Source organism: Trachurus japonicus, chromosome 11 (assembly GCF_045865225.1).
Source record: "Trachurus japonicus isolate A0001 chromosome 11, Traja_1.0".
Taxonomy (NCBI): domain Eukaryota; kingdom Metazoa; phylum Chordata; class Actinopteri; order Carangiformes; family Carangidae; genus Trachurus; species Trachurus japonicus.
This window is the reverse complement of record NC_140917.1, coordinates 22,330,848-22,357,957: the sequence shown is the minus strand read 5'-3', so window position 1 is coordinate 22,357,957 and position 27,110 is coordinate 22,330,848. Positions and strand designations below refer to the sequence as shown.

Below are 27,110 nucleotides of genomic sequence, written 5' to 3'. Positions count from 1 at the left end.
TCATCATGATATTCAAAATCACGAGCTGAACTGTAGATGTGAGATGCGGAACCTTTGTCAGCACGTGGTTTAACTCCGGTCGTATTTACTGTAACACCACAACTTCAGCTTCCAAGATGGCGGCGCCTGTGATTGAAACATGCCATGTCGCCTGTTGTGCCAACAGGACACCAAATGTTGTTTCTTGGAGTCGTGGAGGGACCATCGCTTTCGGGACATGTAACTCGGTGGCTCTGTACGACCCGCAGGTACTGACGTCTGTCTCATTTCTGCTGTAACGTCAACTAACAGTTGTTAAGTTGTCACGGCAATCGACAAATCAGCATCCTGTCACTATAAATAACAATATTCTTGTAATAATAATGACAATAATAATAATACATAATTTGCTACTACTTTAGGAGAATAGGGTTGTCGCTGTGCTGAGCGGACACACGGGCAGAGTGAATGCAGTCCAGTGGGTTCACAGAGAGGACTGTGGTGAGTGTGCTGATGTGGACCTGTCAAACAAACATCTGGCTCTCTTGTGTTCACGTTAGACCCCACTAGAGAAGCTGTGCAGAGTTGATTTTATTGTGGCATAAGCATATAAACTGTATAATGAATTTTATGGGCACCTAGTTGTTTTTGTGCTGGAAAGCTGGCTGCAGGGATCTGCTATTCACCACACAAGATGCAGATTTTTATCCCAAAAAGGTCAAGGCTCAGTCAGGCTCTTCCACACCAAAGCCACAAAAACGTCCCCCTGGGTTCAGAAAGCTCCCCTCCAACGTTACCACTAAGTTGACGGCCAGTGTTATTGTATTAGTTGTTCAGCTTAACTGTAACTAAGTAGCACAGTCCCAAGCCATGGAAAACAGACACTGGCCAAAAGGTACCTAAGAGTAAATACATTGTATGCTTACTGTATCTTTACTTACTGGTGTTGTTTTTGTGGTCACAGCTCTGGAGCACTACCTTATCTCAGGAGGCTCTGACAACCGGCTCATCCTCTGGGACGTTCAAAATGACAAGGTAAGTCACCTGCTGAACAAAATCGTGTCTCTGACTCAACTGTTTCCTGCTTCTCCTTTCACAGACATATACACTCTAAAATGCCCTCTGCTGTTTCCAGTTCAGCCAGTCAGTGGAGTGTAAGGGTCACACCGGTCCAATTTGTGCTGTGGATGCCATCTATACGGAGGCTTCAGAGATCCTGGTGGCCTCATCAGCGTCCGACTCCACAGTCAGACTGTGGCTCTGCAGTGAAAACAAAGAAGGTACAAGACCAACAGAAATGTCACATAGGTTGTTAGGTGTAATAATAATAGGTATCCAGCTCTGGAGCGGTTGTGCTGAGTGTTGGAAATTGTACTCAAGAATAGTGATTTTTTTCCCTCTTGTCTGTGGCCAAAATAATCATTTCATGACCCTGGGATACATGTTTTGACAGTGTTTGTTTATTCACACAGCCATGTTAGAAACCAGTGAGGTAACCTACATAATACTTGTATGTAATGTAAGTATTTTCTCAAGGAGTCATCTTAGAGCAGACAGGGCTGATTCATTTTCCAACTGCTGCTACATTTTCATTTGAGTTGGGATTTTGGTGTTTTGGGAACGTGGAGTATCCGATTTATCAATCAAATTTATCCTCCAAGTCATAATAGTAAACATTCAATTTATTATTTTATTCATGTACTTACAGTGCAACTCTCTGCCCCCCAGTGGCTACTACAAGGTATGACAGTGTTTACAAACACCATGGTCAATAAATAATAAATCAATAACATCTCATGAACACTGGGGGAAAAACACAGGCTCCCCTCCGCAGTGTTGTGGAGCTGTTAAGTCTGCATCACATCTATCATGTTTATAATAATACATTTTTACATAAACTTGCAATAGAAAGTCCAATTTTAAAGATCAATCAGCATATTTCATCTATGGAGGTCGATACAGTCTGATGTACAGTATATTGACAGAAATGACTGTAGATACTGTGTAATCTCTTCTCTTTTATTTCTTAAAATACTGTAAATTGACACATTCCCAACAGCTGTTGTAGTTTTACTATAATATATATAATTTAATATCCTCCTGTAGTTGAATATCAGTGGTGTTCCAAGCTGTTATCCATATCCACTTTGTTTTTTCAAGCTGTCACTTGTAACAGCTTCTCTTTGTTGGAAGTTTCTGTCCATCTGTCAGTGCAGATGAACAATGACGCTGGTGGACAGTCATGGAAAACAAGAGTGTGTGCTTGTGGATTGGGCTAAACCTTGGGGTGTATTCTGAGATAATGAGACTCGCTATGATATGTAGGATATGTATGCAGATTGTGGAGACTCAGCCTCTACTCATGAGTGGAGCTGAGGAAAAATGTATCTTTTGGGTAATATTTTACACAGGAGCAGTCCAAAGAAATCTTCAAAAGCTTCATAATCTACTGTAGCTTAATGTGTTAATTTTGAATATATATAACTCATAGTCTATTTGAAAGTGTAATTCCATGTACATGTGTGCTCCTCAGCCGAGTGCCTCCACATCATACCATTTGGCAGCGGTTTCATGATGGATGTCTCTCTAGCACTGTTGCCAGGCAGCAGAGGTAAGCCTAAGCTGTTCCTACATAGACATCCTTTAAGTTGTGCACCTCACACTCACACACACCCACACCCACGCTCACATGCACATTTTTCCTCTCATGTCTTCCATCTCAATTTGTACCACTGCTTTTAGTGCAGCTAACTGAATGTCATATTCAAATTACGCTCTGAGTTTGAAGTGTCTTGTGTCATTTTGCCTTTTTATTTTACATGCCTATCCACCTTGCTCCAGTTTATAAAACCTAGATGTGAAGTCGATGTAAATGTATGCAGCCTGTCGTGTGTGTGTGTGTGTGTGTGTGTGTGTGTGAGTGTGAGAGAGAGAGTGTGTGTGTGCGTGTGTGTGCTTGCACAACTCTGAAAACCTAAATCTCGTCTTTCACAGTTCCTGTACTTGCCTGCGGGGGTGATGACTCTCGAGTGCATCTGTATGTGCAGTCCAATGGACAGGTAAACTCACATCACTACTGATGCAGGAAACTTACTTATACAGTATGTCCTGTGCCAACTCATGAATTTGAATTTCTAAAAGTTGAAGGCAACATTTGAAATGTTTTAAAACTGCTTTACAACAGTACCAGAAAGCAATGTCACTACAAGGACATGAGGACTGGGTACGTGGACTGGCCTGGGCATCTATAGGTGAGTGCTGCAGTATGCTGTAATGTATTATTATTATATTGTTTCAGTGTTTACATGTATAGGATCATCTCAAGTGTAGTCAGAGGCACCAAAGCTCAGATTTGAGCCCAGGGACCTTATGATGGGTGATGACAGCAGTAACGACCACGTCATCAGGACTAGGTTAGATGTTTTAGTATCCATCAGATTCCCATATTCCCACATTTACTGAATTTTGTACATGGGCAAAACAGTGTAGGTTCCATTCAGTGAAAATACTAACTGTTTCTTAGTTTGGAGTTGTCTAGAGTCAGTATGCTCTCGTATTATTCTGTTTTATGCCTATTTGATTTAGACAAACAACAAAGTTGAAGATGTGGTAAGGGACTCTGGGAGCAGATGTTCCTTTTTAAATAAGTAAAACACATTTTCTCTCTAATGTGTTTTGAAATATGCTGCAATTGCTCTGTACATGGGGAGATTAATTGTCATCACCTGCTTGTTTCTAATGTGGTGGGTATCTTCTGAAGGCTGAAAAGCTTGTGCTTTTTGTTCTCCATTATGTTTGCTTTATCTAAAGCAAGCCTGCTAGGCTGGATAATACAACTATTGGGCTTTGAAAAGAGTCCAGTAATGTGTGACTGGTAGTGGGCTGTGTGGTAGGAGGAGTTTTGCAGTCACAGCCTTCAACTGATTTGTTGAGAACGGCTGAAAAACAAACTTTGACCTTAAAGCATAAAGCAGCAGACAAACAAAAAAGGCTAATATTCTCCTTTTATATCAGATTTTGTTTTTATCTAGACCATACAGTGTCTGTTCATCATCACCAGTTTTTCCAGTCCAGCTTCGCAAACCAACATGCTGTTTGCAGAATTTTGATAGCACGTAGTAGAGCATGGATCCAATCCAGGCTCTGCTAATTGTGTAACCCTCTTCAAGGGCACTTCATTACTGCACTGTTCTGACTGTGTAAAAGCTATTTCATGTCCTTAACCAGCCCTCTCCACCAGCGTCTCCTTCCCACTCACAGTCTATGACCTACTCCACGCTGCCAAGCTGCCAGCCAGCAAAGAGACACACAGAAGTTTGTTTATATGAAATATCTCCGGGCATGACAAAACCCTCTCTCCACTGTGATAGTGGTTAAATAAATCTTTCGGCTCTTTTATGACTCGGCAGATGGCAAATTGCAGCGCTAGACGTCCAGTTGATCACATCTGTTACATATTGTTGATTCTCTTTTCAAAATCCAAGTTTTTTTTTTTATCCCATCATCAGTCTGAGCAGTAGATTGAAATCAGCACTGATTCAGCTGGCCAGAAGGTTATCTGTAATAAATCAGGGGTTTATGGGGAAAAGACTGAATTACATGCAAAGTAACCGCCTTTAAAGTTGATAATTATTCTAATTTATGCAGGAAAAATTAAAGAAAGAATGTTTATATGTTTAAAATGTCATATGTTAATGAGAACTTAGTGTCCCTGCCTCTGGGTTGTTCTTTTTGCATCAAGTTTTCAAAAACAGTGTTGTATAAAAAAAAATAGTCAGACAGTGACAGTCTGAAGAAAGTCCCCGGTGTTTGCAGTTTTGGCAGAGTTTCGGGCGAGAATCAAAACCAGTCAACATTGTCATTATCATCAGTGTCATTACACCGTGATTGACAATCTATAATAGCATTCCTCCTCCATCTCCAGACATCCAGGAGGCCTTAGGTGGCAGCAATAGGAGACTTTTTTTTTTTTTATTGCGTCTGTTTATGTTGGCAGAGGCAAAACTGGGCCAGTAGCCATTGGAGTAAACCTGGGACACATAATGTGAGAGACAGGGGCACTCAAGGAGAGTGGCATGTACTCTGTTTACCACCTGTCTACATATATTTAGCCTGCACTCCTGCTGTCGTACTGGATACATCACAGTCAGGACCAATCTCCACTTCTGACTTGATTACAGTTCTAGCAGATAACTGACGAAAGTGTGAGACGCGCTACCTGAGCCGGCAATGCTCATTCATAAACCAGAAAACAGTAAAAGTCAGGCGTGTAAAGGACTACAACGTACAGTTTTATCAATTGATCAATTGATCGTTATGGTTTTGATGTGTCAGAAAAATAGTGTTAGTTTTATCATGTCCTAGCGACCTAGACCTGCCTCTTCAAATGGCTTTTATTGTCTTTTTTATTGATGATTCTAAAATAATACAGTACTAAAGTATGATATGGTCACACTGAAGAGACAGCAAATGTTTGGCTCATTTAAAATAGTTCCTCGTGAATTTTCTGGTGGTCAACTAATCCATTAATTGACAAATTAATGACTTTAATGATTTCGGCTCAAATCTCTGCCGTAGGCCAAGCATATCAGGCTCAACTTTAAATTGTCCAACATTTATCTGTTCAAACATGATCAGTTCTGGTTTGAATTTAATCCTAATATTAACTCCCAACATGGGGATGCTATTACATGTAAAAATGCTGACATTTAGTTTGTAACATTTATTTTATATTTCCTCATGTTTACTTGTATCTATACCATAGACACAGACTCATGCAGTTTTAATATTTTATCAACCTGAAACACATGAAACATTTAACGTCATGTCTCCCCTGTAGGGGTGTCAGAAATTGTCTTTATACCACAAAAAATAAAACCACGTATTACACAAAGACAAATGTTCTGTCAAAGCGTCACAGGAGAGCAAATATCACAAACTAAGTTAGTCTTGATAAATTTGGTGATAAGGGAGTTTAAGAGTTGACAGAAGACGTCTTTCAGTCGGGAAGGTTTTCATGTTCCCTCTCTGGCTCGTTCAGGTGGGGAGCTGTTATTAGCCAGCTGTTCCCAGGACTGTCTCATCAGAGTGTGGAGGCTGTGTGCCAAGTCTGGGACAGACACCCGCACAAAGGACGATCACACCATCATCAAAATGAAAGAGGACGTTTTTGAAGTGAGGGACGGAGGTGAGCGGACCATGCTGGCTTGATTATAAAAAGGGTGCTAATTAACCAAATGAAGAGACACGCTTTTTGATGGTTTAATGGCACATGGTGGTTACCGACCTCCATAAAGAATCAAGTGTGTGTGCGTGCATGTGTGTTTACCTTTATGAGTATAACACATACCTAATTTTTTTTTTTTTTTGTCTGAATCATGAGCTACCTCTGTCGTGTCCGTAACATTGCTGTTTTCACCTGCTACAGACGTGTCCTCAGTGTTTGCTGTGTCTCTTGAGACCGTCCTGGCAGGTCATGAGAACTGGGTCTATGGAGTCCACTGGCAGCCTCCTCTCTACAAAGGTACGTCTATTAAAAAAAAAAAAAAACAGGGAAAGGATTGGTCACTGATGAACAATCTAACATTTCGCCTCATGAGAGTCTGTTCACAGTGTTTGTCCAAAGCAAAATTATATATTTTATTTTCGAATCAGACACAATTCCCTCTAAACATTTCAGTCACTGTATTCTGTTTCAGCAGCCCATGGAAGTAAATGGATGGGGACATTGTTTCTCTCCTTTTGCTGTGTGGCGACAATTTCAAAGTAAAAGAAGGGGGGGGAAAATAAGTGCGAAAAGTTATTGGCTTAATTAGTTCTCGAGGGAAAGACGGCCAGATGTGCTAAATCTTCTCTTTAAACTCTGGTTGCCTTAAAAGCTAATTACATCAAGATCACTTCACACTATCACAGCTTTTGTGTTCATCATTATATTTAGACGGCTCATGCAACTAAAGCTGCACAGCTACGGTTGCAGAGGCCACTGCAGATATTGTATTAAAAAATAAGATTGTTTTGTCTTGATTCTTTTACAAACATTATTTTGTTGTCATCGAGAACAGATTTTAATATATATTATAATTAGATATTAATTATGAAATGACAGAACAACATGTGGATACGAATTAGATCTCTCCACACAAAAATTGAGTTGGACTTTCTTTGCCGTTGGTCTTTGAAGGGAAAATGTTTTTGCCTGCAGCTACTGCTGTTTTTGGTGAGGAACGAGCTGTTAACCACACAACTCTTACCTTTGCTTGGTTCCCTCTTCTTGCAGGAAAAGATACACATAAAAAAACCACTTGAACTGTTGCACCAGAGCAGGCGTCATGCATACAAATTGACATTTTGGAGACAGAATCGTGATCATGGTTACTGTGCAGCCTGAAGAAATAATCATACAAGGTCTAATATGTTCTGGAGGCAAAACTGAACACAGTTCAAAAACATAGCTGCCATCATGATGTTTATTTCTCTCAAAGGTTCCTAATCTTGCTGCTATTTCATCAGGATGTTTTTCCCCTGTCTGAGCCTCACATCTTATAAATAACTTGAATAATGTGATGGAAGAATATCATAGCACCGGTGACAGGAGTTGTGAGCAGACTTTACAGTTTCATGGTGAAAAAATGTTATTGCCAGTGTGATTCCTGTATAGATCCCTGTGTCCGATTGTCTCCCCCTGAAGGTGGCGAACTGCAGCAGCCTCTCAGTCTCCTCTCAGCCTCCATGGACAAGACCATGATCCTCTGGGCCCCTGAGGAGGGATCTGGAGTCTGGGTGGAGCAGGTCAGTGTCAAATGGAGAACAAGGAGGGTGTATGTAGATAGACATATGGTATCAGCCACTCACAACACAACATCCTTGTAGGCCCACACACACCACTTTCCAACTCTATCTCTGCTAGCTTCCCTTTCACTAGCTCTTGACATGATGCGGAGCCCGAGCCCTCCCCCAGTATCCTCTCTCCTGCTGCCAGTGCCCCTGCGTCGGTTTCCACTCTCCCTGACATTGAGGTGTCAGGAATAGAAGTGATAGACAGTGATGAAGAGGCTCCCAGCCCCGCGCACCACTGTGAGTTTAGACAAGCCGAGGTTGTCCTCCCCCATCTTCCCTTCTATCACTCACTCACACAGAACCCCCTCTTTTACGGCCCATCCGACGGGATGCAGAGGCCGGTGGCAGACGTGCCGTAGCGCTTCCGTGCTGCTTTTCTCCTCCTTCTTCTTCTTATTTTTTCCCACCATGATCTGTCCTCACACCCGCCCTCTGTCATTTTCTGTCCTCCTCCTCCTCTTCCTCTTTTCCTCCACTGCTTGGCTTCCTTTTCTCCACATCATCCCTCTCCTCTTCTCCTTTCTCTCCCCTCCACCTCGTCTCTCTCTGAGCTCCCAACAGCTGCTGTTGTGCCAGAATGGGGCTAAATTTAACACAAGTGTGGATGGCAAGGAAAAAGCAGTCCTCTGCCCATCTGCCCCGCAGCTTTTATTTATTTATTTATTTTATACAACTGGCAAACTCTCCGGTGGCTCAGGCGTACCTCAGATTACCTTTCCACGTACCGGATAGAATATAGAAGCACTTACTTATACTCTGACTCAGAGTCGCAAAAATGTCCGCCACCAGCTGCTGACAAACACGTGCTCTGCTCATGCATGCAGACATCCCAGAATACGTCCCACCAATGCACACAAACTACAAATCCCATTGCGCAGAGGGGTTTGCCTCGCCATGGCAGGCACCTTGAGTGGGATCACACTCTGAGGTGATTAGATTTCACACTTGATCACTTACATTTTTTTTCACCTTTGATGTCATCATTCACATCCACAGTGACGAGCAAAAGATAAAAATAAAAAATCCCACAGAAAAGAGCGACTGTGAAAGACTCTTCTCAGACAAAGAGATTATGATTAGGGCCTGAAGCCAGCGCAGAAGTCGCATATTCTTCCAATATATGACGAAATATGATTCAGACAAAGGTGGTCAGTGGGAAAGAAACGCAGCGGTGGGTGTTTGATATCAAGTCTGGTTGTGGCCGGTCTCTTTCAACCAGCTCAGCCTTTTTTTCTCTTAAAAAAATAAATAAATAATCCCCCACACCTGGAATAACCTTTTTGTCAAAAGTGCATAGCAGATGCCTCCCCTCTGTTTCTCTTTCCCCCTGTTTTCCTTTTCAGGTGAGAGCAAAACCTTTGAACTGACAGGTTCCTTGCCTACAAAGGAAGCTTAACCTGTGAAGCTCTGTCACACACACAAACACACAGACACACACATGCAACAATGAAACGCCAGTGAATAAAACACTATTTACATTTCGTCTCTATCTTTACACGTTGGTCCGAATTAAAGGCCATTGTTCCTTTCTGAGTGTTTTCTGCAACGTGAACAGGCTTCACAAAAGCTTTGCTATGGGACGCTGAACTTTTTGGCAGAGCAGTCTCCGCAGCGCTAAATGGCTAGCCATGTGTGTCTTAATTAATCGATTTTTTACAAAGAAGTGCTCCACTTCTTCACACTGATTAGAGTAATTGGTGAGATTTAATGGAGAGCGGGGTTAGCAGTGGGGTGGCCGTTGCCCACCGCTGCGTAAAGTACATCTTACTAACGAGACACACTGGTAATTAGCATCTCAGACTGACCACAGCGGGCCACCACAATGCCTGGAGGGATGTTCTGTCTGTATGTGCGTGCGCGTGTGTTTGTGTGTTTGAGAGATAACCTATTTCCAGACCTCGGCTTGTGTACACTCTTGAAGTTTCACTCGGCCGTACGGCAGATCGTAAAGATACACGGAGACTAAAATGAGTTTTTGAATAATACATTTTCAAATAATATGTGTATGAAAACACAGACGACCGTGTATAAATACTGAATGGAATGGATGGGTGAAACACGTTCAGTCTTAAATAAGGTTTTCAGTTCTTTTCTGTTTCATATGATTGAAAAAATTCACTCAACAATTGTGGATTGTTGGCTGGACAAAAGAAAGAACCAACAGAAGCCACACTGGGTTCTGTGATTTTTGTTTTCATATATACTGTATATATTTTATTTATATAAAATATATACAGTATATATATTTATTTTTATTATTCATGGGCTGATGTCCACACTTTAAAAAAACAAAGCTGTGCAAACAAAAGAAAAAGTGTATTCTCAGACATAAAACAATTTCTTCATACATCAGAAATCTCCATAACGGATGCAATCAATTCACCAAGGTTTCGACCAAGGAGCATTTCATCCCTATTTTTCATTTTTGAAGTTAGTAGACTTAAACGCAGTAAATGATACCCAAACTGCCTCAAACAGCCCCAGGTTGTCCTCTGTTTAACACTTACTGGTCGATTGCTGGTCTGTGAGCAGGCCCTATGGATGACATGATGGTCAATCAAAAGAAATCACCAGTTTAAAACGTGATGAAAATAATATAAGAGAAATTAATGGTTAGTCTCTCGTTGTATTCATCAGTACTTGAGCCAAAAAAGTTCATTTGTTTGTTGTACTGTATGGGGTTGTTTCTGGCCTTAGCTGTGCTTTCCCTCCAAGAATGATATATGCCCTCCATGTCTCGCTGTCCTTTTTTCCATCCCTCCCCCCCATGCCCCCGCCGGCCAGCGATAAGGCATGTCGCGCATCCCCTATATTGTTCCTCCTCTCGTAAACAAGACAGATGACGGCTTTTTGCCTCTTGTGAGTTTTTGCATGATTTACGGCCGGCTCTTGTGTGCAGAATTTTAAAATCAATCTGCTTAATGTTGCATCTCGTTCTCTCTCAATCTCACCATCTATGTTTCTACCTGACTGTCTGTCTTACCTCCCTCACAGCCCCCCCCACCCCCCCACCCTCCCCACCCCTCTCTCTCTCTCTCTGTGGATGGCTGGAGGATTGTGCCATTCAAAGTGAATGCCTGCCTTTATCGCTGTCATTAGTTCCACTGTGTTTCAGCCTGCAGACAGGCATTATTTTGAAGGTCACTGATGATGACCAGCGCAAGTTCCCTAAGAGGGCTTTTCACCGAGGACAGCCTTTCACTGCCTTGTACAGTAGACAGCCACAGCAAAGTTATGTGTGCGCCTCTGCTGGTTTGTTTACATGTAGCCTTTCAACTTGTTTGTTTAACAAGTAATGGATGGCCTCACTTTCTGTTGTGTGTCTCCTGCGGTGTGCCTCAGGTCAAAGCTGCAGCTAAACACGCTCTCACTCCCTGTTTCAAGAAAAGATAATAAGCTAAGCTGTACATCTTTTCTGATTTTAATCATTTGAGTATGAATTTAGCGCTTCTCGCATTTCTTCACAGCCAACGTCCATATCATTAAAGTCACAAGCTAATTAAAGATGGAAGAGATAATGTAGTGGTATCTGGAAACAGACCACGGTGGTGCTGAGGGAGCGGCGTAGCGCTCTCTAGAGCTGGTTCTGCTGCTATCGATCTGAATGGATCTCCCCTCTGGGCCCAGTTTACCTCCAAGGCCCCAGGGCCCGATAAAGCTTTTAATTGTTAGAGTTCCTCGTGGCAGTGAGAAGTTTGTCTGGTTCACACAATGCTCCCAGACTGCAGAAGAAAATGTTTTTTATTTGACAGGTATAAACCCACTAGAGTGATTAGATAGAGATGATAATTTCTGACATGGCTTTAACTGATAGTTGTGACGGTAAATGACTTGTCATGCAGGAGGTAGAATTATTCTGTTGCAATGTTTGTTATTATCGAGGCTGAAGCTCTCTTTTTTTTTCAAGTTTGAGGTCAATTTGTTGATGACTCATAATGAGTCATTATCAAACACCTCTCTGAAGCTTAAATAAGAAATCCTGTTTATTTACATTTTATATAGCCTATTTTAATTTACACTGTTTAAAGTCATTTCCATCTTGTCCCATAATCCTGCATTGAATCCTACCGGTTATGCATGCAATAGGATGTGATAATAAGACCATCTTGTTTTCTATATTTATATGTGTAATTTCACCTCTCTCTGGATGTTAATTTCAGTGAAAGGATGAATACACTAGTTCAAACAAGAATTATTTCATTTCCATTATGTTTGAGTATTGTTTATTTTTGGTGCTTTCAGTGTACTTGTTTTATTCTTTTAGCTGTTTTCTCAAGTTCAGTGTGACTTACAATGACCTCAGACAGAGTTTAAACGAGTGCATTTTCATTTGTCAGTGTAATTGGTAACTGCATTTAAATCAAAATGGGTTTTTCTGCCCCTGGTAGTGATTTGAATCCACAAAATGTAATACAGAATTGTCTTGATACACAACAGCACAGTGCCCAAGCCAGGACAGGAGGTGGGAATCCTAAAAGAGCAATTTGTGTTTAAATTTTATAACATTGTTCTTAGCTGAGATTAGAAGCAAATTTAAATTGGATTGAATATTCAGAGGAAGCTCTGAGCCTATGGAGGGTTTACACTGTCTGTACGATCGGCCCCGTGAACGTGATGCAGGGGTCACAAGCTCTCACCCAAATCCAATTTATGTAAATCCGCCTGTGTTCTCAAGCTTTGCCATTTTTCATGATTATTTGTTTAATGTGATATGCCGTGCTGCAATTGCTTTCATTTTGTATTAGACAAATTTATTTTGTTATAAAAAAAAAAACCACACAACACAGTTTATTCAGCCCTAATAAGACCAGTTTTGCATAATTTCTCATCTGACTTGTCAGCTTAATTTGCTGGAGTTTTTTTTTTCAGCATCCACCATTATAGAGGCTGTTAGTAAGTTGGTGGGAGACTGAGAACAGACTTGACAACCCTAACTTATGTTCTATAACGCTGAGCCTGTAGCCATTACAGAAACCCCAGGTGTCTGACAGAGCAGATACATACTGTATGTCTGAATGTGACATAGGATGAAGGCAGCTGCTCAATTCATAGCTCTCAGAAATAGCTGCATTAAAAAAAAACATAACCTACTTTACTCGCATGCTTTTTCCTCCATATGTGGCAGTTGATGCACATTTGCGTCCTTTCAGGTTACTTTCATCTTTCTCTGCAGCGAATCAGTGACACTGACCCAGGAGCCAAATGTTCTTCACCCACCTGATGTCAGATATGAATGTGCTGAAAATGTTCAATTTCAATTTCCTTTATTTGATCAAGTGTGAATGTACTCAATTCTAGCCACACGGCTAATTTCCATTGATAGTCCCCCAGATGAGTTGATCGTTCTGATCAGTAATGATCGCTCACACAACTTTTTTTCTTTTTCTCCCTCTTTTCTTTCTCACCAGGTGCGTGTCGGGGAGGTTGGTGGCAACACTCTGGGTTTCTATGGCTGCCAGATGAGCCCGGATGGCTCCATGATTGTCGCTCATGCTTTCCATGGAGCTCTACATCTCTGGTGCAAAGGCCAAGACAAAGAGGTGAGAGTGTCATGACCTCAGCTGCACCTCCATTTTCACAGGTTTAAATTGTTATTTGCAAATGAAATGTATAGGACCTTTTCTCAAAGTAGAAAAATGGCAAATGTGTTTGAAATAAGAGTCAGTGTTGGAGAATTGCTACATAGAGACACAGCATGTGAGAGCCAGTGATTAGTGTAATTGGTCACACAGAGTCTCCTGTCTGCCACTCAGATTGACTGGCTAAGCATGCGCCTTTGTTGGGAAGTCCCTGAGAAAGAGTGGAGGTCTGAAGTCACATCGTAAGAGCAGAGATAACCGCACTGCAATTATACCCGCTTGGCAGGTGAATTTAAAGTTCAGCACAAACCTGAAGGTGGTGATCACTAATTCAGATTGACTTCTCAGACAGCAACACCTAAATTATAATCAACCACTCTCATGTAGTTGCCATTAACACTCACATCCCGTGTCAGGGGGTTTTGGTCATCGAGGGCTGTTTACATTAAATTACATTTGCATTTACTCATTTGGCACAAGTGCATAGTAAGTGCTAGTCAAGCATGTTAGAGTGTTAAGGGTGGAGGAGGTGCTCTCAGAAGAGATTTAAAATGATTCTTCGAGATAAAGAGCAAGGCCCCTGCTGTGGTAATATCTAGTTTCAGTAAACCACAGACAGAAACAGTCTGGACTTTCCTTGCATGCACCGCAAGACAAGAAGGAGCATAAGGCTGCATGACTGAGTTCAAGTAGATGATGCAGACCCAGAAGTCGCTTTATCCAGCTATGGCTAGCCAGTGTGGGTTGATGAGTGGAGGTTCAGATGGAAACTCTGTGGTTTAACTATTTCAATGCTCTCTGTCCAGGGAGAGTGGAGGCCCGGGGTTGTTATATCAGGTCATTTCAATGCAGTCCAGGACCTCAGCTGGGATCCTGAGGGCGAGTTCATCCTCAGCGTGGGCTCAGACCAGACCACCAGACTCTTCACTCCGTGGAGGAAACAAGATGGAAAACTGGTAAAAAAAAAATCTGCTCAGAGTTTCACCAATAACATGTAAACAAGAAAATAATTTTCTGTTAGCTTGTTATTCTAAATATTGCATTGCAAAATTTACAGATGGAAATGTCTGTTTCAGTTTCATCCAGTAAAACAATAAAACATAGAATTAAGGTAATTAGGGTCATTGAGGCAAATATTTTCTGAATCCAAATCAAAATACAGCCAGAGGTAATAACGAGGAGGTTGCTCTGTCAGAAATAGAATCGCATCTATTGTCATATAATTCAGCCCTATTAGGAGTATTATGAATTTGCTGTTAATACCTTTTACAAATGGTACATGTTAGGGCTCTGAATAAATCACTGCATTCAGTGGCTTTCCTCTTAATTGAGCTTGTAGCGTAAATAAAGAGCTACCACATCACATTTCTTTATTCATGAGCCATTATCGAAAACAGTGGTTGTGATTCACACTAATGACATCAACATGTTGACACTGGAATGGAGGAATGCTTTGCTGTTCACAATATTTGCCTCTGTTTCTTATTGCCTCTTGTATGCAGTGGTCACTTAGTATGCTCTCCTTTCAGACCACTCATGATCACTCTCTCTGGTTTCATTATTTTTTTGAGTAAAATAAACACTTTTGGTTTATTCTATAAACTTCTGACAACATTTCTCCCAAATTCATAAATAAATATATTGTCATTTAGAGTATTTATTTGCAGAAAATGACAACTGGTCATAATAAAAAAAAAAACGAAAAGTGTTTCCAGACCTTGAATAATGCAAAGAAAACAAGTTCATATTCATTTTTAAACAACACAACACTATTGTTCAGAAATCAAGATGTGAAATAACCCCAATTTTTATCATAGTGACAGTTTTTATACTCTTCCTCATTAAAGCAGATATCAGTGGAATGTTTTTGTTAATATAAGTCCTAAATAGTCCTATTTTCCGTCAGCAATCACTTACATGAAGTATTTCAGCCTAAACAGAGTCTCTCCGTCACTCTGCTCTGCTGTAACCCGAGGAGAAAATTTTCCTTGTGGGATACAAGTGTTATCCAATGAGGGGAGAGAACGGCATGAAGGGCTGTGTGTGCAGCCAAGGGATGCGCGTGAATGTGGTGACGTAGCACGAGGACCAATTGATGCCTGACAAGGGCGGGGGCTGCTAACTCATGGTGCGTTCAAGGAAACTCGTACTTTGTGTTTTTCCTTCCTGTGAAGTCATACCAGTTCGATCTGGTACGAGTTCACGGGTCGGAAGTTACGAGTGGCCGTTATAGGGAACTTTCACAGACAACAGGACGGTAAAAACACGAGCTACGGGTTACCTGGAACGCTACCAAGTCGTAGTTGTGACTTGAAGCTGTAACTTACGGTTTCAAAAGCCTGCCTTGAACACAGCATTAGCCGAAACGGCCGTGCCGATGATATCTGCTTTAAATGAGACTTGGTTCATGTGAAAACCAAATCACTGTCTCATTAAGTAGAATGAGGTGTACTTCTGTTGGAATTCAACAGACACTGGGATGAAATGGCTGCCATTCATGTAGAGATACCTCACAGGAGCCTTTGTGTGTTTGCAGTTTACACGGGAAATGACAACTGTGTTTGTCTGAAACTACTTAAGACACTTGTGTTGCTCTTTGTGCCACTTTTGTCAGGTGTAATATATTTTTAAGGGGACACTCCAGACTTGACCTCCTGAGTTTGACTGACGGCACCCCGGCAGAACTGCAGGAGGCTCTTCTGGATTCTTTTTTATATCATCGGACGGCCATATAAGCCCATCTCTAGCTTCACCTCAGGTTTATCCATGTGAGATTGTTAGAGGTAGAATAAAACATTCACTTCAGGTAGAAACATAATCAATGTTTCAGTCCTCATAGCATTATTCAAGATGCCACTTTGAATTATTGCCACCTCATGCCAATGCCAAAAGAAATCCAGTCATTGTAGCGGGGCCCTGCCTCCCCCGTTGTGAGAACACTTTGCATCTTAATCTGGAAATGTTTTATTTGAACAGGAGAATCAATTTCGTATTTGGCTTGTTTTCAAATACCTGGATTTAGAGCGATGTCAGAGGATCTATTGAAATTTCCGGCAAAGCCTCTCAGGATGGTAACAATCTTTCTCTGTCTTTGTCACCTCGCAGGCAACCTGGCATGAAATCTCGCGGCCGCAGATCCATGGCTACGACATGCAGTGTCTGGCCATGGTGGGAAGGTTTCAGTTTGTGTCTGGAGCTGACGAGAAGGTCCTCAGAGTGTTTCAAGCACCTCGTAATTTTGTGGAGAACTACGCTAACATTTCCGGGACGTCGAAGGAAAAGCTGCTGTCATCCAGCGTGAGTGCCGTATTAAATGACCATCTATGACCACATTTTGAAGCCTTTTTTAATCAAATCCATGAGCCATATGTTTGCTCTCTGTCTCATAAACAGATCTCTCCAAAACTTTCTCGGCCGTGGCTTTTTCACTTTGTTTTCAATTTGTAAAATCTGCTGAGTGGCCCACTGCTTGGTTATTGATGTTTATGTGTGTGTGTCTCTATTCCTTCATTTATCTGCTCATTGCCAGGACGCTGCCAACCTTCCAGAAGGAGCCAGCACACCTGCCCTGGGTCTGTCCAACAAGGCCGTATTTCAAGGTAAAGTACTTAGCTCAGCTCGGCAGCTCAGTTTGGGGCCAAGATTTGTCTGATAATCAATATTCTGCAGACAAGTGTTTCTTGTTAAATTGTGGGTTTTATGTTTTTGCTATTTTTATGCAACATATATATATATATATTTACAGAAACTTTATGTTAATTTACAGGTGACCTTGCCCCAAAAAAACGTGACGAAGAGCAGCAGTTCAGCAGTGTTTCTGATCAATACCAGGAGTCTTACTTCCACCCGCTCAACATTACCGGTACTGTAGAATACATCAATTACACTTTATAAAGAATTACTTCAATATATCAGAATGAGATGTTTTTGAAAACTTGGTTGTCATCCGAGTAAACCTATATTCAATTTAACCCTCCCTGATAAAACATCTTGGAGCTGAAACACATCCCTGTCTACCTCTACAACCTGATAGGCTGATACATACTGTATTCTCAGCACACATTAGAAGTTCCTGTCTGCCTGTCGCTGGATGTTCTTATAGGAGACAATGATATGCAACTGGACGGACAGATGGTTATTACCTTGCCTTCCGCCAGGTTCCACTCCCACGGCTCCTGAGGTCGACTGTATTACAGCAGGGGAGGGATGGGGAGGAATGGGGTGGTGGGTTATAGCGGAGAAAGAATAGGTGACAGGAAACCGTGATGTAAGCAGAAGTAAAAATAAAAAATGCAGGAACAGGGCAGTAAAATAGCTGTTTCTTGTTACAGAATGGAAACTGAGCTGAAAAAGGTTTTTGAAATGCAAGACAGGTTCGGGAAGGAGAATTATTAACTGATGCAAAGAAGAGACGGTAAAAGAGGAATACAAGAAGCAAAGGAAAAGAACAAATGGAATGGGAGTTTAATGAAGAAAATGTAGCACTGCTCTTTGAAACCCCTGGGCCAGAGGGTGTGAAGGGCTGTCATCAGCGTGATTGAAGCCACTCCTTAATCTGCAATGCTAAAAGCGGACTTATGTGATTGCAAAGTTTAAGTATCAATGACCCCCGGGCTACGTAGAGAGCAACCAAGTGCGGAGACTGTTGTTAACCATGCATTTTCACTCGTTTGATTAGCCTCTGTGGGAAGTGAGACAAATGAATAATTAGGCAAAAGGAAAAGCCAGTGACCAGTAAGAAAAACACAAAGAGTGTAGCTTTCAATTACATGCAACACAAAGGCAGCACCGGGCTTGTGCAGAGCCTGCAGTCTGAGAGAGAGGATTGGCACCTGGCTGGATTTGATCCCCCTCAGAGCCGGCAGCCGTTAAGAAATGGAAATAAAGCTGCAGCTGTTGCAAAATAGCCTTTTTTTTCTTCTCCTTCTTCTTTTTGGGGTTGGGGGTGGGGGGTAGCAGGTTGAAGAGCTGAGGATTTCATGCAAGCTAAATACTAAAAGAAGCCGTACGTGAATGCGAGGGAACATTGTCTCGAGGCGATCAATCATGTTCTCTGTCGGGCTCGTAGCTTTCAGCTCGCTCAGTCTTTCGGTACCATACCTCTTCTGTCTCTTTCTCTCTTTAACTCGCAGACCTGTCACATACTTGCACACACATTCTGTCACTCAGTGGGTTAACAGTACGGATTTAAAAGAGGGAAATTATAATAGCCACTTGGGCGTAATCCTCATTTGGTAAATTGGAAACTGGTTGTATTCGAATTTTAAAACAGCTCAGTTTTCAGGGCTTTGCAAATGACAGTTATGTAAGGATTTCTGTGGTTAACTCTGTGTGTGTTTTGAATATGTGTGTCTGCGTGTGCAGAGCCCCCACCAGAGGATCATCTTCTGCAGAACACACTCTGGCCTGAGGTCCAGAAACTGTGAGTAGTCAAATGTGTCTTTGCTAACAGTGTATGCAAATCATCTCAGCTTTCCTTTAGTTCCAATTACCTGCTAGTACAAACGACATCCAGAGTCCTGACACCATTTAAAATCACCGTCTACACTACATCTGTATACATTTGCTATGCTCTGTAAACACCAGCGTTTCCATAAGGCGCTTAATAGATTTGATTTGATTTGACCTGAGCTGGCTTTAAAGGAGACACATGATGCCCATTTTCCACAAATTAAAATAGTTCACAGGTGTCTTAAAGACATGTCTGTGACATGCTTCGCTCAAAATACTGTACCCCAAGAATCAAACATCACAGCATTTTTTCATCCGTTCAAAACCGCCCTGTTCAGAACGGCCGGTTTCAGAGCCTGTCCCTTTAAATGCAAATGAACCACTGCTTGCCCCGCTCCACTCCTTCTACCGGTCCCAGGTAGGGGTGGTATTATGCAAATTCTAAAACTAGTTACATCATTACCAGACAACCTAGGGAACAGCTCATGGATTTCAACCTAGGGAGCCTGAAAATTACAGATTTTTTTTGTCAATTCTCACATTTTGGAGGCCGAAAGGCAAGTCAAACAACCAAATATATGTTAAAGAGTCCTTCAAAAGTGATATTTCCATAATATGTCCCCTTTAATGTTTCTGTAAAAACGATGAACTTCCCACAGCTCTCAGCCGTCTCCTTGCCTGTCTTCATCGGCCAATCAGACTCCAGCTTTCCTGTAAACCCCATGAGCCTGTTCTCCAGGTTGAATATACTGCCACCATTTGTGGTCAATGTTAAATCCATTTACCAGTCAGTCCGCCATAAACATGACGTATGGTGGAGCTGTTTATTCCAGCTTTGGCCTTTGTGTGTGTTGAAAAGCATTTTTCTGCCTCCATTTGGCTTCACCCCCTTGAATCATTTAGTGCATAATAGAAAGATTAAAATGAGTAAGTGGCTGAATTATTTCTGTGGCATAAATAATAATCTCACCTTCATGGCCAAATTGCTGCAGCATTTGAAAGCTTCCTGGACGGGGAGGAATTTCCCTCCCATTGAGCTGCAACCCTGAGGTTTCCCTTTGTTGACATTTTAAAGCAACCAGGTGATGGTAAGCAAGAGAACTCATTAGGCTGTGAATGATTAGCTGAGGCTTCATTATTGTTCATCTCTGTCAGAGGGAGAAGGACAAGTCTTTGCAGATCAGCATTTTAATTTCACACTATGCTTATTTACCTGTCAGCGAGCGGCGACGGCTGCAGCCCGGGAGCTTGTCAGAGCGTCGCTTTGGAGTAACAGAATACTCAATTTAATGTCAGACCGGGGGTGTGTTCTTTTTTGTTTGTCCACCCTTCACCTGTCTGTCTCTCACATCCCGTGTGTCCTTCTCGCATATTCAGCGCGCCAGTGATTAATCTCTGTGATTTGTCCTCCTCTGTCTCCTCCAGCTACGGCCACGGCTTCGAGATGTTCTGTCTCGCGTCTGACAGCGCCAGGACGGTGGTGGCATCCGCATGCAAGGTCAGTGCGATAAGACCGAGGCCAGAGCCCGCCTCGTACTGCGGACTACATGACACCTCTGGGCGACGGGTGTTAGATCAGAGCAGATAGAGCATCGTGACATACATGTTGTGCACACTGACACCGCAACACGAAGCACAAAGCGGGTTTAGACCGCACTGTCAGTCAGGTATTGATAGTAGTTTGTTGTGACCTTGGTTGAGCAGACGCACGCATGGAGACGCACATGCAGGTGGACGCCATCGCATGCACTTTCTCTCGTCCTTTCTCCTTCACCCTGAATCCCTCATCTTTCTTTCATCCTGTCATTTTTGTTTCTTCCAAATGCCCTTAATTCTGTCCCTTTATTTCTCTTTCTTGTCACAATAATTCTCCCTTTAACACATTGTTTTGTATTGTAATATGTTCACAACAGGATTTATAAGGTAGTTTAAAAAAAAGTTAATATGGGTTTAAACAGCTGTGTTTGTCTTTCCAGGCCTCTAAAGCCGAGCATGCAGCGGTGCTGCTGTGGAGCACAGCGACGTGGCGGCAGCTGCAGACGCTGCCTTGCCACACCCTCACTGTCACCCAGATGAGCTTCTCACCTGACGCACAGCTTCTGTTAGCCGTCTCCCGTGACCGCACCTGGTCTCTATGGAGACGGAACCAACCCACACCAGAGAGTCCAGGTGAGAGAGAGGGGGGGGTAATCAGGGGTCCACCTTAAAGAATTGTATAAGTCAGGATTTTGTTTTCACGGGCGCTGCGGCTCAGGATGAGACGACAGTTCTTCACGGTGCTTTGGAAATAAATCAAGTTTAATTAAAAATGTGTTTGAGTGAATTTCAAGACAAAGAGACAATATTGGAGCCTTACTGGCAGACAACACCAGCTCGCCTAATTCAAATTAATTAAAATTAGGTAAACCCACTGAGCAGATTTGTTCCAAATCAAATTCCAAGTCAAGCTGGCCTGATTGGAAGTATCCCCCTAATTAATACTGTGAAGAGCCAAACAAGTGATGCGTTGACTGAAAATAGTCCCAAAAAAAGGAGCTAATAAGGGAAAGGTTGTTTAGTTATTTATTTAATTTTCAATTTAGTATCATTTCCTGCATGTTTATGTAAATTGAGCACAAGAGCAGAATAGAATTTCTCTTTAAGAAAAGTATTAATATCTGTCATTCTTTGGGTAGTGGATGCAACTCTCCTTTGAAATGGGCTACAGGAGCTTTCAGATGGACAATAACTACGCAGACTAAAACAGATGCCTTCCCATATATTTCATTTAATGCCATCTATTGCCAGAGGGCTTGTCAGTGTAGCAAAGTTGCAACAGGTTGCGATGGCTCATCAAATACGAGCTTGCATGCATGTCATGTCAGGATCACGATGAAGAAGAAAACTACCGATGCTGTAAATACATTTCTGAAGTTGTGTAACCCTTGTTTGAAGATGCACCGACACAGACCCCTGAGTAGTTGCTTGTTATGGGCCTTTGGTCCGATTTCAGACTCCTAAGCATCAATCTAAAAGCCTCACTTGTCACTATCTGTATCACTCATTATGTCTGCTCCGCTTGATCTTCGCCTTCTGTGAGGCTTTACCGGTTAGAAAAACAGATTTGCTTCTGGAAGATCACCGCTGTCAGTTTCTGCACCGTCAGGAGAAATTAAGTGAATGAGATTCCAGCTGTGGACCCGAACCCTGAATACTCACACACAGTACACACAGGGCGACTCCTTGTAGTTTCCGCCTGCTTTCATCTGAGGAGATCATACTATAGCTCACATCTTCATTGTCAACATTGTGATTTTCCATTTAAGACAGTTTCTTGTAATGTAATCCATATTTTCTACTGGTTTTATATATATTTTTAAATGTATAATGAATTCATTTTTTAAAGTATATTTTTGGGGCTTTTCAGGCCTTTAATGGATAGGACAGTAGAGAGACAGGGAATAGGGCTGATGGGGATGGAGAGAGGTGGAATGAAATGCAGCAAAAGGCCACCAGTGGAATTGAACAGGGCCGCTGAGGTGAGGACGATAGCCTCTGTATATGGGGCGATGGCTCGACCCACTGAGCTACACAACGTCCCATAATGTATACATTTAACATGGTGATGCCCATCATCTTTCACACTCGGCTGTAACCAGCATGATGAATGTTACTACTTGGTAAACACAACCAAGATCTGTAACTTTTCAAAGACAGATCATTATGGGCTCAGATCAGGTTCTGGCCAGATGTGAGCTATTTGCACTGCTGCTGTAAAACATCAAAAAACAGTTGTAAACAAACAAGACAGTTAAAGTCTGATCAGAGAAAACGAGCGCTAATGTTGGATCAGAGCCTCTACGGTCAGCGCCCTGAGCGAGAGAAAAAAAAAGAGTAGAGTCCTGTGCGTCCTCTCCCTCCATTCACCTCCTACAGGGCCTCTGTAAACAAGAGCTCTCTCCTGGAGAGTTTGTTTATATGAGAGAATCTCAGCACCGCGACTCACACAAATAACCTGATCCCTGTATCCAAGGTGAGCAGAACACGACATTTAAGCTCAGAGGATTACCCCCCACCTGCACCCGCTAACACATCTCCTGGCTCTTTTGGCTGCTCAGGGCATTCTTAATGGGCACTGACAGAGGCTAACCAATCCTGCGCTGTTTGCCTGTATGGTGGACTGCACAGAGGCAGAATGGCGTGTGTGTATGTGTGCGAGAGGAGAGGAGAGGAGAGGAGGGGAGGGGAGGGGAGTGTGGCTGGGTCCCGTCCGTTCTGGTTGGCTGCTAAATCACTCAAGGTGATTGTAAAGAACACACGCACACACACACACCAACACACACAGTCTCACAAGCCAGACAAGGGAAGGTTAAACGAAGTCAGAGCTGATCAAACAAACTCACTTCCTCTATCTTCACCTTTTTCTCTGTCTCCAGCCTGTTTTGTCTCACCACGTCCTCCTGTCTTCATCCTCCTCCTCTCCCTCCTGGGTCAAGCACCCAGACTTCTCCATTAAGGAGACACTGCTACCTCTCTCTCCTCCGTTTCCTCCTCTTGTTTTGTACAGCTTTCTATCTAATCTGCGGCGCCTTCCTCATGCGCTGCTCTTTCGTCTTGATTCATTTCGGGAGCCATCTCTCTTCTATGTTTTTATTCTGTGTGTCTCTGTTCTCCCTCTCTTTGTGATGGGACTGAACGTCCCTACATGCCCTTCCAGGTCCTCAAAAAAGAGTGTTAATGGAAGGAGATGCGACACCGTGTGTGCCCTAAACAACACACACCTCCAATACATTTCTGCAGAGGGAGAATGTTGTGAGTGCTCAGAAAGACACGACACGGTGGTTAACTCAGACTTTTGTGGCAACACTGTGGTTATACGGCTGTGTGTACATGCCGGCTCAGTTGTGTGTGTGTGTGTGAGTGCTTGTGTGAACCACCGCTGCGTACGCACAGACAGGCGGCTGCCAGCAGCATACAAACAAGCTCTCTGGGGAAAACCAATCTGGGGTCTGAAATGACTTAGGCCTGGGAAATAAACAGCAGCAGGTCATAAACCAAAACTGACTGAAATGGAGGGCTGGAATGAGGTTCTCTGTCTTGTTGGGTTGTTTATTTGTCACTCGGGAGAGCCCCTGTTGCCTCAGAGCACTGAGGCAGCGGTCTAGACGTGCTGATGTCATGCTGCAAAAATCATGACAAAGTTTTGACTATCAGCTCATCTCTTGCCAAAAATGGAGTGTGAATGTGCCGTCGTAAAAATGTAATCTCTCTTAATGGAATATCTGTTTGTTTTTCTCTTGTTTTGCTCGTGTCACCTCCATGCAGAGCCGCAGTTCTCCATGCACACACACACAGGGAAGGACACGGCCGTGCACAGCCGAATCATCTGGTCATGTGACTGGAGCCCTGACAGCAAATACTTTGTGACATCCAGTCGGGACAAGAAGGTCATTTTCATTCAAAAACCCCAAAACAATTAAGCCTTGAAGGTGAAGCTGATGAACTGATGGCATCAATTTTTTGATTCCTCATTCAAGTGTGTGTTTGTCTGTGTGTGTGTTTGTGTCCAGGTGATAGTGTGGGGCCCGTGCAGATTAGAGGACACCGGAGACTCTGCGCCTCCTCCTGAGATTAAACCCTGTTCCTCCATCTTGGATGTGGGCGACGCAGCCACTGCTGTCGCTTTCTGCCCTGTACTCTGCTCTGATAACAGGTACACACACACACACACACACAGTTGTACATGAAAGCTTTTTTTGTGTGCATTTTTTCCAAATCATAAACAAATATCTGTTTTGAAGACTTTGATTTTGTGTAGATGTTATTTTGGGCTCTGGCTGTTTTTATATTTATCCCTTCATTTGAAAACACATGAGTGACACAGAAAAAGGTTTTTAAGCCACGGTTCTATCAGCAGCAGGAGATGGTGTTGAGGAAATGAGTTATCAATGACTAAAATGATTCATAGAAACCAGATATGTGAATTATCTGTGCACGCACTAATACACAGCTCTGTGCTGCGCTGCTTTTTGTTAAAGTTAACTACATATTTAGCTCCAGCTATGAGGCTAGGGTTAGGGAGACCTTCTCGTAAATCCTTGAGGAAGTGAAAGGCAGCTTTAAATAGAATATTTTTATTATTATTATTATGAAAAAAATATATTGTTTTGTTTTGAACCCACTGCTGTGAGCTTTGAGCTATAGAAATGAGTGTGGTTGAATGTTTGGTCCACTGTGTGTGTGTGTGTGCCACAGTTACCTGCTGGCAGTTGGCCTGGAGTGTGGGAGGATCCTGCTGTACAGGTGGAGCCCTGAGCAGGAGGCTGCTGGAGAACAAGGCTGGATCAGCTGTGGAGGAACAGACACCTTGTATCCTTACAACTCTTAAAAACACACAGAGGGGGTTCATGTGAAGTTCATCAGATGCAGCGACGAGAGAGGCCACTGGCAGCACATTTAATGGCAGCAGCGTGGCTGCTGAAGGAGCTCCCTGTTGGGTGTCACAGAGGGAGACGCAGCAGCTGCTGCAGGTGAACGGCTGCTCTCCTTTAACCTGGGCAGAAGATGGGTTGGGGGGGGGGGGGGGGGGGGGCCAGCAACAGGGACTTGTTGCCGTTTCTTTTCTTTTTTTTAGTATATTTTGGGGCTTTTTTTGGCTTTATTATGTAGTATAGTTGAGAGAGACAGGAAATGGGGAGGCAGAGAGAGGGGGAATGACATGCAGTAAAGGGCCGCCCGATGTGGGATTTGAATCAGCTGCAGCGAGGACTGTAGCCTCTGCATATGGGGCACCTGCTCAACCCACTGCACCACACGGCGCCCCTACTTGTTGGCATTTCTGTGAGTCATTGTCTGTTGAGCCCAGGTGTCTTCATCGCATTAGAGAGTGTGTGCTCCTTTAGTCACTTTAACAACTTTTGGGATCAGATGAGTTGACCTAATCTGTTTAGTTGACTGAGTCTTTTGTATCTAATCCATGAATTTAATTAGGAGAATATTGTGATTTTTTGTCTGTGGTGTGTGTTACTGTGCGTTCACACCAAAAGCTTCCAAAGCGTCAAAACGCCGGAAGTCAACTGATTTTCAATGAGAGCCCGGCGACACTGAGCGACCAAAGCGTCAACTGGTGTCACCGCACTTCCAAAGCTTCCAAAGTGGCCAAAGCTTCCAAAGTGGCCAAAGTGTCACCAGACGAGAAGTTGAGCCATGGTTAACTTTAGGGTAATTAGCTATGACGCGGTTCGGCGGCAACCAGCGGCAACCTGTCAGAACAGAGATGTCCTTCGGCTGCCTTTTTTTTCTTTTTTTTGTATTTCGGCTCCCTAATGACCAGCGTGATCGAACTTTGACGTCAGTCACGTGATGAGCGACCAAAGCGGCTGAAAATATTTGGTTTTGGGAGCTGTCTTGTCTGAAGCCCATCCTCGAGCGTTTTTAACGCTTTGGAAGCTTTTGGTGTGAACCCACAGTTAGGAGTGAGAGGTGTCACAGCACTATAGTGTGAATGGTGGTTAATGTGGGGTAATTATTCAAATGCATCACAGTGCAGTGTCCTGCTGTTTCCCTTCACCACGTCCTCTCTCAGACAAAGCCACGCTCTGGCAGTCAAGAGGCTCCGCTGGAGGCCCAGGGCCGGCCGAGCGGGCCAACAGGACGAGAGGAAGGACAGACAGGCTGACGGAGAGAGTGAAATCGAGGAGGAGAGCTCCTGGCTCCAGCTCGCCAGCGCCAGCGCCGACCACACTGTCAAAATCTTCAACATCAACAAACTGGCTCTTTAGCACCACCAACACTGACACCATTATGTCCCTCACACACACACAGAGAGACACTTGGACTGAGGGCCACAGGCCTGACTGGGGCACCCAGGCCACAGCTGCTCATTGGCAAGCCATTCACTGCCTGTGACAACAAGTCCAGTCATGGGTCAGTCGCAGGACGGACCCACAGCACATATGCCCCGCAGTCCACACACAGCTGAATGGATTTGATGGGTGGAAGCAAGATGGTGAAAACACCATGACCGTAGAGTGGTATTTTACTGAGACACTTCAAAGTGTTTTAGACTGGGAGAAGAAGACGCTGCTGGATATCTATAAAGATCGCATGTTTAGACAGGTTATCCAAGTTAACAGTTACACAGTGAACTGCATTGTTGAAGCAACATATCAAGGAAGTGATCAGATCATTTTCACCAGTGTGTTTTCTCTGGTTGCTAATCATACGACTTGTATTGTGTTCATTTGTTTTATGACCAATTAATAAAAATGTTTTCTATATCTACAA

The 27,110-nt window shown here is 43.0% G+C and overlaps 1 protein-coding gene across 1 annotated transcript; it reads left to right on the top strand.

The window, feature by feature from the left end:
* The first annotated feature begins 95 nt into the window (after window positions 1–95).
* On the top strand, window positions 96–27,110 carry elp2 (elongator acetyltransferase complex subunit 2). Its single transcript, XM_085791843.1, has 22 exons — window positions 96–248; window positions 402–480; window positions 944–1,014; window positions 1,115–1,259; window positions 2,513–2,590; window positions 2,974–3,038; window positions 3,164–3,230; window positions 6,020–6,166; window positions 6,407–6,502; window positions 7,667–7,767; window positions 13,224–13,355; window positions 14,201–14,350; window positions 16,500–16,691; window positions 16,924–16,993; window positions 17,161–17,256; window positions 18,759–18,816; window positions 20,271–20,343; window positions 20,822–21,014; window positions 24,150–24,271; window positions 24,395–24,537; window positions 25,080–25,193; window positions 26,410–27,110. The coding sequence occupies exons 1-22, from the start codon at window positions 117–119 to the stop codon at window positions 26,603–26,605; spliced, it is 2,520 nt and encodes an 839-aa protein (XP_085647969.1). The 5' UTR covers window positions 96–116; the 3' UTR covers window positions 26,606–27,110.